This window comes from Notolepis coatsorum (genome assembly GCF_963971535.1).
Source record: "Notolepis coatsorum genome assembly, chromosome: 16".
Classification (NCBI taxonomy): Eukaryota; Metazoa; Chordata; class Actinopteri; order Aulopiformes; family Paralepididae; genus Notolepis; species Notolepis coatsorum.
Window position 1 is genome coordinate 83,287,267 of NC_140180.1, and position 14,005 is coordinate 83,301,271.

The 14,005-nt window shown below is 44.9% G+C and overlaps 1 protein-coding gene across 1 annotated transcript in view; it reads right to left on the reverse strand.

The window, feature by feature from the left end:
• The window catches only part of ctnna1 (catenin (cadherin-associated protein), alpha 1), a 213,982-nt gene that overhangs the window by 16,308 nt on the left and 183,669 nt on the right, over positions 1-14,005 (reverse strand). Inside the window, exon 16 of the mRNA XM_084331643.1 lies at positions 6,582-6,687. Coding sequence (XP_084187769.1) covers positions 6,582-6,687 — 106 coding nt within the window. The remainder of the gene's footprint in view (positions 1-6,581; positions 6,688-14,005) is intronic.

Consider the following 14,005-nt stretch of genomic DNA (forward strand, 5'->3'; position numbering starts at 1 on the left):
CTGATTAGAATAGAATAAAAAAGGATCTTTAATGGAGGACAGCAGCTTGATCAGAGGAGATCTCCTAGTGGAGAAGCCTCTAATGAACTCCAGTGAGTACGCCGGTAGTTTCTGGGTATCGGCCGGGTAATGTTCTTACACTTAACACGCCTTACATTAGATTTCATCTGTCTGGCAGCGCTCCTGTTGCGGCGGCTGGCTAAATATAAGACCATCGCGGTCCATGATGATCAATCAAGTCCCATTTGAAACAGACCGATTATCACCCAGCTCCCCTCTCCTCGACACATCTGCTAATATGATGCTCCGGATTTGCGTGGGACTAATTCAATCAGGCTGACACTTTGGGGCCGTTAATGTGACAAGTGAAACGGCCAGGCAGAGCAGAGTGGGTATATATCACAGGGAGGGAGTCATGCCGGGGTGGGCCAAAAATATTGGATTTAGGAGGTAACCCTATTGACAATGACCAGCGTTTACGTTTGAATTCTCACACTGCAGCTGTCGGGCACGCGTTTCACAGAAGACCTCGTACTTTACAGGACTACAGGACAAACTTTACTTTACAAAAAAACACCACCTTACAGGACGACTAAAGAATTTGAATTTAAATATGTATAAGCATGGAGGCGGTTTGGCGTTCACACTTTGCATGTCAGTATTCACAGCATGTCTAACAGTCTAATAGCTCATCTGCTGCACAACACTTCCAGAAAAGACTGCATTTGCATACCGAGGATAAAAGTCAGAAACACACTTTAAGCATAAACAGATTACAGAAGATTTTGGCAGCGGTAAATAACTATTCCATTCCAAGCGCAAAAAAATAAATCTGCTGTAATAAGCCTGCATGAAAACATTTAGGGCCAGCCACACATCCAATCTTTCTGCTACAAAGGTACCATGAGCATCATAGTTATAAAATATATATCGTATAAGCATAAACAGATGACAAAAGATATTGGCAGTGGTAAATAACTATTCTATTCCAAGGACAAAAAACAACAACAATCTGCTGTGCTAAGTAAGAAGCCTGCATCAAAACATTTAGGTCCAGCCACACATTCCAAGCTCTCAAGGTACCATGAGCATCATATAGTCTGCCCAACACCGTATCTGGCCCTTCCAGCACTGACCCCTCCCCTCATCTCATCCCAGCCCCTGGGCTCCACGCCAGGTCTTCAGAGAGTGCTTTGCCAAGTCCACTCACCTCTCGCCGACCTGCTGCAAACCTGAAGAATGTAAACTATTTTGCTATGAAATGAGCGTAGCAACATGTTTTACAAAACAATAATGAAGTGCGAGCGGATAAACAACTCCCCGCCGGGGGACTCAGAAGGTGGTCTGCGGGCTGGAGGCCCCCTGAGCCGGAGTTGGCTGGCGGCTGACCCTTGAACTGCCGAGCTGAGAATTTGTGGTGCTCCCTGGGCGATTTCGCCCCGTTATACCGCAGAGGGAAATTTACAGCCCTGTCTGCCATAAAGCGTCCGGGGCTGAGGCCAGAGCCGGGATTAGGCTGCGACCAGCGCCAGAGCCCATGGATCACCATAAATCTCCACTGATTGAATGCAAATTGGAAAAGTACACTGTGTATGTCGGTATACATCATGAGAATAAAGCTGGTGTGCCGAACACACACACACACGGCCAGGCACATGCCATTCTCTAAATATGCAAGTCTTATTTTATGCGTGTGAGCGCACGTGTGTGTGGGTGTGTGTCTAATATGTGTGTGTGTGTCTATGTGTGAGCGCACGTGTGTGTGTGTGTGTGTGTGTGTGTGTGTGTGTGTGTGTGTGTGTGTGTGTGCGTGTGTGTGTGTGTCTATGTGTGAGCGGGGCAGCCGGTGAGAATTTATGAGCCACACAGTGGCTCACACATTTACATTATAAATCTCAATTACATAGCATTATTTGTTTACCACCCTGCTCAGATGGAAGGTGGCCTGCAGAGGAGGGTCATAAATTCTTAATAAACTGCAGTGCAGACCTTTGTACGGCACTGACCTAAATCCTCCCGCTCATCTTTGTGCTACATTCCCGTCTTTAAACTTTAATGAGGCTCCGTTACACGCATTTAAACTGTTTTTTCAGAATCCAAACACTAGACTTACTTCCACCTGAAACTCTCTCTTCCTGCACCGGGAAGCGTGGAGGAGGAGGAGGGGGGTGGGGGGGGGGGGGTAGACACCGTGCTATCGGTCTGGGACCATCTGCCAATGTGTTTTCAATGAAGAAGCGATCCTTGCAGGCCCCTCCAGGCCAGAAGCGTAGAGGGTGCGTAATTAATATGCCTGGGTTAATGAGGTATCCCGCGCAACGCATTCCCCCTCCCGTAAGGTTCCTGACAGTGTGTGTGTATCTAGACGGTGATTCGCTCCGGCGTTGCGTTAACAGCGTGGAGGCCGTCCTGTGAGTTCGGCGGAGCGGGGGGCTCTGGCGTCTCCTGCCTCGTTACAGATAGGCCTCTAAGTATGACACCTACGTAAATAAATTTAAAAAAAAAGCTGCCACCTGGTAATTAAGCTGCTAATTAAAGGAAAATCACTCTTAATGGATTCAGCTCTCAGGGGGGACTTTCTTCTCCACCACATATACGTCTCCTACGGCCTTCTCTTTTCTCTCCCTCTCCCTCCCCCCCCCCCACTACCCTCTGTCCATCGCTGGTTGCCCTGGCTGATGTGTTTAGGGGGGGGGAGTGTGTGGCCTGGCCTGGTAGCGCTGAGGAGAGGGAGGCTACCAGGGACAGCTGGCCAGGTTCGGAGGCTAGTGGAGGGCTCTTTTGACAATTGGCAAAGCCTGCACTTCCGACTGCCAAAAGCTCTTCATTTATTCATATTTTGAGTGCTTCAACCCCCCAAATCCCCTAATAGTGTACATATACATATGCATACAGAGAGAAAGAATTATACAAAAATAACTACAAATAGTCAAGACACAAGAGAGAAGAAAACAAAAACAAACACATTTCTACACGTGTGTAACAGACACATATAGACACACACCAGCACCATAGCCCATCTGTTCTCTTTGGGGGAATAAAACTGTATTCATTAAAAGGAATACGCAGCTTTCACCAGCATCATTCAGGCATAAAGAAATATGTAAAAGAAATCTCTTTTTAAGAACACCTTGTTCTTTTTTTTTTACTTCAGACGCAATGAGGCCAGAGCAGGTAAAGGTTCCAAGCCGGTGATAGACAAGGGGCTGCAACATGATCAGGATCTGAGAGGCAGCTTAAATAAAATATCAAAAGGTTGCTCTTGGAGGCCGGCAGCTCATTATGCCAGATTATGAGGAAGAGATCTCTCCTGCTGAAAGCTCACTGCAGATGTGTCCAGCACGCCGAGGCCTAATTAAAAGCTATGGTCATGCAGCAAATAGGATAAAGGTGCTTAACTTCACAGTCCCTCCTTGACTACCAGACATGCAGAAAGGTCTTTTGTCTGCCCTTGAGCACACGCGCGTGTCTGTGTGTGTCCGCATGAGTGCTTCAGAGTTATTCCGTCAAAACTAAGCTGGCTACCTAAAAAATTTTATCCGGAAAAACACTCAAATCTGTGTTTTCAAATAACCACACTTATTACATTGCTTTTCACGCCGGCTTGTTTGAGGTCCAAGTCGCTTTCAGCATTAAAAACTTTAACCAAGAAAATCACTAGCTGCACAACATGGCGAGAGCTTGGAGGATAGCTGTGCTGATCTGCTTGTCGATATGAGTTCGCTCAACGACGCAGCGCTGAAACCTCGCATGGCTCCTCCATCAGACCACAGCGACCGGATGACTGCTCTGGAGAGACAACCTGTTCCCATCCGACGTCTGAAAACAAACGGCTCAGAGTCGAGAACCTGAGTGACGCTCCAGGCGGAGTAATCTCCACGTAGTCGGGATTCCTGGGGGAGTGGAGGGACAAACCCGGTCCAGTTCATCACTTAATTTCTTCAATTAAATCTTTGGCTCTGACCTTTTCTCCTCTCCTTCCGGTACTTGACAGAGCTCATCACACGGGCCCACCCTGTGCTACAGAGGGGTCAGTCTGACACCAGGCTGAGGCCGTTTATCCTCAGATTCCACTACTTTAGTGAGAAAGAGCAAGTTCTGAAGTGCAGGAGGGAACATCAATGGCAACTCAAACACAGAGAACACAATACGTTCATCTTCTGATCATGATAAGACCACATTTCCCATAACCCCAATTGTCGCACTCCGCTGCACATCATAGCATCACACCGTCAGGTTACTATGGAAACGACATGATGAAGAAAGACAACTCCTCTTATTCTTCCTCAACTTGTAATTTCTGCCAATTCCCACAACTTACTGCAAATAGATCACATAAAACACAGTTGTGATCAACAATCACAAAATAATTATGTAATCTCTTCAAGGAGGCCGATTAGATATCAGAAATGGTTCGATTGTGTTGATATCCAGAGGGAGAGAGATCAAAGGTCTTTAGTCATCATTTTCACAGGTCTAACATTTTGGATAATTTTACATCAACATACCGTACCTTCTGTAAAAAAAAATGCAATGATTAAAAAACACGACTTTCATTGAACTGAATGTTTAAACATCTGAAGCCAGTGCTTGCCTTCCTGTGAGCCTGTGTGTGTTCTTGGACACAAGTGGAAGAAACCCACAGTGGATAGATCTAGCGTCCACAAAGGCGAGCGTAGTCTTCTTCACAGGGGAAGGCCATGTCAACCTCAGTCTGACACCAGTGTAGTCTTCACAGGGGAAGGCCTTCATGATTGGACAAACTAAATCTATACACATTGCAGAAGGAAAATACATGAATAAGTTGGGGTAGGAATCGTGTTACAGGGTTTCCCCAGGGGGCGGAGCAGTGTATCCAAGTATCTAAGTGACATATAGGAACGTGGATAATTGAATGTGTTTTCTAGGGGCAAGGGGGGAATCGATGAAGCATAGTATTGCAATATTTAATATTCGAGAATTAAGGTCCAGGCTGCCGCCTGGTGGAGATAATAAATAAATAAATAAAGCCCCAATGGAAATGTTTGTTTTATGAATAATGAATTAACTATCAGGATAGAAACCTATTATAGCCCGATCATTCATTTTGTTATTGTCTTCCAACATGCGTTTCTGAATCCCCTATAGAAAGTCATTCCGGTAGCCTCAGCCTGTGATCTAAAAACCTATGACAAATTGATTCGATGATGCAACTGTATTGATTAAGCTTTATCAACAATGGGCTTACAGAAACAATGAATGTTCCATTTGCAGAGTTCAGTTCACAGAGACAGCCGATTCTGCTCGGTGCAAAAATAACTGAGCTGAGGTTCTCTGGCTAATTCTGAAACGCAGTTGACAGCATAATGAAATGTCAGCGTAGCTACAACACTGGGAACAGTTCAGTCTCATCTTGGAGGTAATAAAGAAGCTTAGCGACTGCAAATCCAGTAGCGGCACCTCAACATATTTCATCTGGGTGTAAGTGTTGTAAGTGAGAGATAGTGTTTTTAAATAGTAATTACAGAATGTTCCTGTAGGCACACAAGAGACAGCTAATAATGTTCCTGTAGACACAAGAGAGACAGCTAATAATGTTCCTGTAGACACGAGAGAGCCAGATAATAAATGTTCCTGTAGACACAAGAGAGCCAGATAATAAATGTTCCTGTAAACACAAGAGAGCCAGATAATAAATGTTCCTGTAGACACAAGAGCCAGATAATAAATGTTCCTGTAGACACAAGAGAGACAGCTAATAATGTTCCTGTAGACACAAGAGAGACAGATAATAAATGTTCCTGTAGACACAAGAGAGACAGCTAATAATGTTCCTGTAGACACAAGAGACAGCTAATAATGTTCCTGTAGACACAAGAGAGACAGATAATAATGTTCCTGTAGACAAGAGAGCCAGCTAATGTTCCTGTACACAAGAGAGCCAGCTAATATGTTCCTGTAGACAAGAGAGCCAGCTAATAATGTTCCTGTAAACACAAGAGACAGCTAATAATGTTCCTGTAAACACAAGAGAGCCAGCTAATAAATGTTCCTGTAGACACAAGCAAGCCAGCTAATAAATGTTCCTGTAGACACAAGAGAGCCAGCTAATAAATGTTCCTGTAGACACAAGCAAGCCAGCTAATAAATGTTCCTGTAGACACAAGAGACAGCTAATAATGTTCCTGTAGAGAGCCAGCTAATAAATGTTCCTGTAGACACAAGAGAGCCAGAATATAATGGTGTCATTTAGTTGATAGAGAAAACAGATCCATCATATTTTATTTCTCCCATGGTAAAATAATGATGTCATGTGAATTCTTGACCAGGTCCATGCAGAACCTGTGGTCTCACAGGTGAAGAGCTTCATCTTCTTTATAGTGATGATGAGCCAAATGTGTGGGGAGGACAAGGTCCCCTATTGTAATTGTTACATGGCAGGTTGTCAGTAAACACAAAACTGGTTTTAATCTGTGCTGTATATTTCTCTCTCCATCATCACAGTTCGATGTATGGATTTGGAGAGGACGAATGTGGTGCACTACTGGCCAATGACACCGTCTAGAATAGATCAAAGCCTAAAAGGGGGGTCAATCTCTTACTTGGTCAGCGATGGTGCGGCCCAGCTTGTCCATTCTTGATCCGGCCTCTGCGATTTTCTTGGCGGCACTGATGACATCAGATGTGTTCTTCAGTGGCCCTTTGCCCCTGGGAGAGAAGAGAGGCAACATCACACAATGCTTCTCATCCACTGCAGCCTCATTCGATATGCAACCAGCAGCCTTCCAGCCACGAGCCGGCGTGGGTTTCTGAGGAATATCTTTCAGTCAGACAGAAGGGTGTGTGGGCAGAGCAGTGTGATATATGGCTACAGGTCAGGATACACCTCAGATAAGTGTGATACATGGCTACAGGTCAGGAAGACACCTCAGAGCAGTGCGATACATGGCTACAGGTCAGGAAGACACCTCAGAGTGGTGTGATACATGGCTACAGGTCAGGAAAACATCTCATAGAAGTGTGATACATGGCTACAGGTCAGGAAAACATCTCATAGAAGTGTGATACATGGCTACAGGTCAGGAAAACACCTCAGAAAGGAGGCATGGCAGGCAGGCAGGCAGGCACACACGACCCCCTGGTGCCATTTTGATCACTCAGGGTTGTGAACAATTTATAAACCATTTAAACTCAGGGGCGCTGCCATCAATCCACTGTGTTAGCCTCTCACTTCAACTGGCTTCACAGGCTTCATTAAAAAGCTGGGAGGCCCAGCTGCACGTGTGCTGCTGGCCAAGCTGATCCAGATGGTCAGAAAGCACAACGCACGCCACCCACTCGTCCTTTGTCTGGTCAGTTCACACACACAGAGAGAGTGAGAGAGAGCAAGAGAGAGAGAGAGAGAGAGAGAGAGAGGAGAGGAGAGAAGGGAGAAGAAAGGAGTGCAGCAGGGAATTTTGAGTCCAACTCAGTTAATAGTTCTGGCTCAGTTCTAAATGTACACCTCCATCCTCCTGATTCAGCCAGGCCCGGCCCCCTTGTGAAGCTCACCAGCCATTTGCCTGCTTTGTGCACCCCCCCCCCCCCCACAAGGGACTCTGGGACACAGTTGGCAAGAGGCACAAATTGGATTCAAAGCTGCTCTCTCCAGGCAAAAAAAAATGAGCCATCCAACCCAGAACAGATGGAATTTTGTGTTCTCTGCCCTCCATCCCCAACTACAGCCTCTCCCTTCATTCCTTGTCCTCCGCTCCCCTGCTGTGGAGCGACTCGGTGTCCTTGTGGAGGAGCCCATGCTTCACGGCAGCCTGGGAGCCGTCTAGGGACAGGTCCATCTCAGGAGACACGGATATAAAGCACTGGGCTGCTATATATAAACAATCCAGAGCTTCGAGGTTCTGCCTCGGTTCAATACACGGACACTTTAACAACTCCTACTGTGAACTCAGTCTTCTATTTTGGAAGAAGAGAGAAGTGCCCCCTATTAAACTCTGGCTAATGCCTCGTCTCCATGTCTTTTTTTTTTTTTTTATGTTTGTAATAAGTTAGGTTGTTGTATTGTGTATATAGTGTGTGTATGTATGTATATGTATTAGGGCTGCAACGATTAGTCTACATAATCGACGATGTCGATCATAAAAATTCATCGACGCGGAATTTGAGTGTTGATGAGTCGTATAAAAAGTAAACAGAGAGCCGGTAACGTTCATTCAAAACTGCGCAAATGCACCACAGGAAGTGCTGGGGCAGTATAATTTTGCTTGTCTGCCATGACTGCATTCTGTGTACTAACGACAAAGAAGAAGAAAGCAGTGATGCACGAGCAAGCACCCTGGAACCGTGATGACAGCTACTCGGATCATGGGTACGTTTTAGCTTACATGTTGGAAAACAGAATGTCTCATGGATAATGCTTGCTAAGCGAACGCTATTTCAGTTAATATGTTGTTGAGGCTGCATGTCCACCAACTACTATGTAACGTTAGCTAACGTTAAACAGCGCCAAGCTTACAGCCTACTAGAGCACACTAGAGCTTGGCTACCGGTGTTTACAGCTCCGTGAATTAGCACCAAGTGTTGTATTTTTGCAGACTGGAGTATTAATTAGGTAAGTTAGATAGCTAGTGCCAACGTCCACTGTCTATATAGCGCCATGGTCTAGACTAGGCTGCTTTTTTTTCCTCAGCTGAAAAGAGTTGAACTTTTTGGGCTAAGACTGCAGAGACGGGGAACGTTAGTGCTAGCTATCTTATATCTGATGATTTATAAGTTTGCTATAGCAATGCAATCACAGGGTTCCTTTATGGATGCTGTCATTTGTAAATGGTGTGTTCCTCATTATGATTGATTATTGTATTTGTTATTAAAATACATTTGATTGAGCAAGTAGCTTAATTACGATCCAAATTCAAATGTTTCATGAGTCCTGATTTAAATTTGCTATGGGATCATGTTAAGGCAGAGGGAGGGTGACATTCACAGGTGTGCAGACTTGAGCATGTGAGGTAAAACATGCACTGGAGCCCTGAAAATTAGCCGCGCCCACAGGAAGCAGAGATGGAGGGTGTGACAGAAATAATCGACAGATTAGTCGACTACCAAAATAATTGTTAGTTGCAGCCCTATTATGTACCGGTATGTGTGTGTATTAGGGCTGCAACTAACGATTATTTTGGTAATCGACTAATCTGTCGATTATTTTTTCGATTAGTAAACATAAACATAAATCTAACGATTATTTTTGTCATTCGATTAGTCGACTAATCTAACGATTATTTTTGTCACACCCTCAATCTCCGCTTCCTGTGGGCATGGCTCCTTCTCCAATGCATGTTTTACCTCACATGCTCAAGTCTGCACACCTGTGAATGTCACCCTGTTGTCCAGTCCCTCTGCCTTAACAGTTAACTTAACATAAAATGATGATCCCATAGCAAATTAAAATAATGATTCATGAAACATTTGAATTTGGATCTTAAGCAACTTTCTATCAAAATGTATTTGAACAATACAACAATCACTCATAAGATAAATAAATTAAATAATACAAATTAAAGTGGAAGTGTTTAAATAACTAAAAAAATATATAGCAGACTTCTTAGCTTAACATCCCAGGGAACTAATGGGATAACTGGGGATGTTGTTTGCTCCTGACAAGAGTCTCAAAGTCTGGGGTGATGGTAGACAAAGCAACTCTGAGGTCATGCTCAATGTCCAATCTGTTCCTCTGCTTTGTCTTCAGCTGGACCAGAGCTGAGAAGCCACTTTCACAAAGATAGGTAGTGCAAAAAAAAAGTATAATAAAAAAAAAAAAATATGACTAATCGACGCAAACATTCTGCGTCGACGAGTTTTTATGATCCGACGTCGTCGATTATGTCGACTAATCGTTGCAGCCCTAGTGTGTATGTGTATACATGTATACAGGGGCGTAGGTGTAGATTCTGGGCCCCATGAAAGAATGTATTTGTAGGCCCCCAGTGAATGCGAGCGTGCGTAAGCGTGCGAGCAAAAAGAAATTTGGCCATTTATTTATTGATAAACGCATAATATGGTTACTACCTATACATTTGGATCAGCAGTTCAGCACCTGCACTGTTGGTGGGTGAGCCTAGTAAAGGATGTCGCATTGCGTTAATCTTCAATGAATGGACCAATGCAATATTCTACCAAAGCCCCCCCTCTCTCTATATATATCTTGCACACACACACACACGCTTCAAACATAGTATCAATGAGAGCATCAATAAATACACCTGAGTGATGTCTAGTTAAAAAAAAAAAAAAAAAAAAAAAATCTGGGCCCCCCCCCCCCAGTGCTGGGCCCTTGGAATCATCCTAAGCTCCCCCCCCCCCCCAGCTACGCCCCTGCATGTATATACAGGTGCAGCTCAATGCATTTGAATATCGTGGGAAAGTTATTTTTATTTCAGTCATTCAATTCAAAAAGCGAAACTCTCAGATTATAGATTCATTACACACAAAGTGAAATATTTCAAGCCTTTATTTGTTTTAATTTAGATGATTATGGCTTACAGCTCATGAAAGCCCAAAATTCAGTATCTCAGAAAGTTTGAAAATAAATTATATAGAAATGTCGGCCTTCTGAAAAGTATGTTCATGTACTCAGTACTTGGTTGGGGCTCCTTTTGCACAAATTACTGCATCAATACAGCGAAATATAGACTTTTCCACGATATTCAAATGTATGGCCTGCACCTGTATGTGCACGTGTGGGTGTGTATACCGGTATGTATATTTGGATGTGTATATATTGATATGTGGGACTTCGGACCCCAGGAAGCGTCTATACTTTCCGCAACAGAGCTCAGTTTCCGGGTTCCTCTGATTGGCCGCGACCCCCACGTGACCCGCGCTAGCACGCCCCCTTATCCATGCCTGCCGCCCTCGCTCTGTGTGTTGTGTTGCAGCGCGCACCAGAGCGGCAGAGGTCGCTGCCTTCCTCAATTTATACGCATGGAAGTATTGACTACGCCGTAACGAATCATTAAAAAAATATACCGTTAACTGGAATATGTTGTGCCTTTACACATATGGCATAATATGGTTTGTCATGACAAACCAATAAAATATCGCATCGCCGGCTTGCTCCAGCGGACACCAGAGCTCAGCGATGCCGCTCGCGGCAGCATATTCTCGCCGCTGGCTGAGCTCTGGTGTCCGCTGGAGCAAGCCAGAGACAGCCGGCGATGCGATATTTTATTTGTTTGTCATGACAAACCAATTACATAATCAAACATATGTGTAAAGGCACAACATATTCCAGTTAACGGTATCTTTTTTTAATGATTCGTTACGGCGCAATCAATACTTCCATGCATTCGGGACCTCCATGTTTTGGGGGTATTCATCAGACAAATCGGATCCGGGGATTCGGCTCCCATCAGTCGGGCAAGAACTGCGGGTTTTCAGCCTCTCTCCTCTCTCCTGGAGCTTAAGGGGGAGCTTAGTATTCCTGCCTCTGAGGAGGTGGCTACAACAACTACATGCAGTCACTGTGTGTTGTTGTAGCCAGCGGGTAAATCGCGATTATTTTATTAGTTTGTCATGACAAACCAATTACATAATCCAACATATGTGTAAAGGCACAACATATTCCAGTTAACGGCATATTTTTTTAATGATTCGTTACGGCGTAGTCAATACTTCCATGCGTATAAATTGAGGAAGGCAGGGACCTCTGCCGCTCTGGTGCGCGCTGCAACACAACACACAGCAGAGCGGCAGCGGCAGATAAGGGGGCGTGCTAGCGCGGGTCACGTGGGGGTCGCGGCCAATCAGAGGAACCCGGAAACCGAGCTCCGTTGCGGAAAGACGCCCCCAGGAAGACTAGCTGGTGCCATTGGCATCAGCTAATGGGGATCCTTTTTAATAAACAATTATCTATGTTCAGCCTGGTTAGGGCTAGCCATGGTCTAGCATGGTACGGTATGGTTGGGTGTGCGTCTCAATTGAGTTTCTTGTAAACTCTCCAGTTGCTAGGCAACCTTTCAAAATGCACACCACCAACTGTGGTACACAAGCTAAACCGTGATGATACATGATTAACAGTCCCAGCGGGCTTTGGCCAGGTGTCTCAGCCAGGGTCCAGCCAGGTTTGGGCACCATGTGCCAGACAGGCCACGGCATGGCTAAACCCTGACTAGGGTTCATAGAGAATTACATTTAAACATGGGGAATTTGAGAAGATTTGGCACCCCGTAATCTCCTACCTGAAATGGTAAAATAACTTAATCCTGCCAATAATAAGAGGCAGCACTCCTGGATAGGGTTGAGGGTGGGTTATCTGTGGAGTGAGGATGGTTTTTGTTTATTTGATATTTTGTTTTCGATTTCTAGGTTTATTTTAATTTATAATTTTATTCATGGAAAATGTGCTTTTTTTGTGTAAAAAAAAAATAAAAAACCCTATTGTCATTTTGTGAACCATTTGTTCTCAGATGCTTGTTGACGGACGGTTCTTTTGTGGGACAAGGATAACGGCACTAGAATCATTAGCAAATATGAAATGGCCCTAAGGTGAGAGGCACTAGTTGGATCCTGGCCTCGCTCCAAAACTCCTGAAAGAACGTCCCCAGAACTTGGTTTAGTCACAAACGTCTATCTGTCAGGAGACATTTCCCGCTGCGGCCTGCGCCTCTGAAGCTACGGGAGGCAGCTGGGGTCAAAAGTGTTAACGTGATTAAACTAGAGATGTCCGATATTAACCCCGCATATATCGGTATCGGTTGATATCGGTATCGGAAATTAAAAGTTGGACAATATCAGTAAAAAAGCCAATATCGAACATCCCTAGATTTTTTTTTTTTTTACGCATTAAGGTTTTCAAATTAGCCACCAAAATTAACGTGTTAATATTGACAGCCATATCAAACGCACTAAATTCACTTGATTGTAGGAGTGGGAATCACCAGAGACCCCACACGATACGATCACCATAATACAGTCACAATATTGTAATAAACACTGCACGGACACTTTGTTCTATGTCCTATTATTACTATGTACGATTTCCCCCCCACCCACCCTACTTGACTGCAGCGCGTCCCCCGGGGTCTTAGGTTGTCTGTGGTGGCAGGAGGCTGGGGAGGGTAAGACAACACAACTGAGCCGCAGAGGGAGCCGTGTAAACAACACGCATTAAGACAGCTGCTCATGTATTACTCCATCACCTTGGGGAGATCCATTTGTGGTGGGTCTGTTTCATATTGTGGTGGGCTGCCACAAATACATCTACATTATGAGAAATATTGAATACACAATACGATACTTGTCTTGGGCCACAATGTAGTAGTTATCACACACAAACCACAATATCATGACAGGAAGTATCATCATACTAAACCATATCAATATTTCTCCGACTGGGGGTTGTGGGGGAACGGGGTCCACGCTGCTGACTGCCTCTAAAAACAAGCAAGTCGCGTCGGGACCGAGCGTTCCACACCCGACCGCACAGAGAGCTCAGACAGGTGGCTCTCAAATACGGAGCATGCATCCAAGCTTCACATGCGTTATTCATGAGAGCCACTACAGTCACACAGAGTGGAGGGCAACAGGAATCTCTCCCGCCTCCCTCCCTCCCTCTCTCTCTCTACAGATAATAAGTCAGGGGAGAGGCGCAGATCAATTTCCCTGTGCAGCATTAACCTTGGTGAAGCGGTGTGCCCACTCAAGGTTGAGGGGGCGATCATTTGGGTGTGGGTTGAATTAGTGAGCGAGCGACCTTCCGTGTGCGACAGCGGCGTGCGAGGCTGAAGCCATAATGTGAGTATGTAATCACACGTGCGCTACAGCGGTAACGTGCGCGTGTTCCCGCTCACTCACACACACACACCAATTCAACAATAACCATACGAAGCACTGACGATAGAGAAACAATTCTCCTCACTGTGTAAATATCCATATTCATGCTTTAAAGCCACTGGGAAGTCTTGCTCCGCCTTGTTTTCATTAATTCATTCCGTTCGTTCAGATGCAGGCAGGCGTTAACTAGTTGTGGTAA